The sequence below is a fragment of the Solanum tuberosum genome, unplaced genomic scaffold (genome assembly GCF_000226075.1).
Source record: "Solanum tuberosum cultivar DM 1-3 516 R44 unplaced genomic scaffold, SolTub_3.0 contig05308, whole genome shotgun sequence".
NCBI classification, from domain to species: Eukaryota; Viridiplantae; Streptophyta; class Magnoliopsida; order Solanales; family Solanaceae; genus Solanum; species Solanum tuberosum.
This window is the reverse complement of record NW_006246376.1, coordinates 1-418: the sequence shown is the minus strand read 5'-3', so window position 1 is coordinate 418 and position 418 is coordinate 1. Positions and strand designations below refer to the sequence as shown.

General features: G+C 42.6%; 1 protein-coding gene across 1 annotated transcript; it reads right to left on the bottom strand.

The window, feature by feature from the left end:
• Window positions 1-5: 5 nt before the first annotated feature.
• Window positions 6-413, bottom strand: LOC107059463 (nucleolar GTP-binding protein 1-like; the record flags this gene model as incomplete). Its single annotated transcript, XM_015305959.1, has 1 exon — window positions 6-413. A coding segment is annotated over one exon (408 nt), but the record flags the coding sequence as incomplete, so codon positions are not given.
• Between the last annotated feature and the right edge of the window lie 5 nt (window positions 414-418).

Below are 418 nucleotides of genomic sequence, written 5' to 3'. Positions count from 1 at the left end.
TGATTCAGTAACCTCTCACAAGCTGCATTCTTCACTGAAATTACACCATCTTCAGTCAAAGTGCTCATAGTTAACAGCACACCTGCTTCATCTGTTGCCTCGCCACCTTGACCAATCACTGTCTTCATAGCTTCATCTTTCATCTCTGTGACTAACTTCTTATCTTCCTCGGAAATCCCATCTAATGGCTGCAAGTCCGTTTTGTTGCATACGATCATCAACGGTTTGTTCAAAAAAAGTGATTTGATGCTGTGAAAAAGAGCAGCCTGTTGCGCAATGCTATAGCCACAAGACCCAGAAATATCAAGGAAAAATAACACAGCGGCCCTCAGATGTGCAAGAGCTGTAATACTGCACATTTCTATGATATTACGATCCTCAAATGGCCTATCCAAGATCCCTGGAGTGTCGATCACTT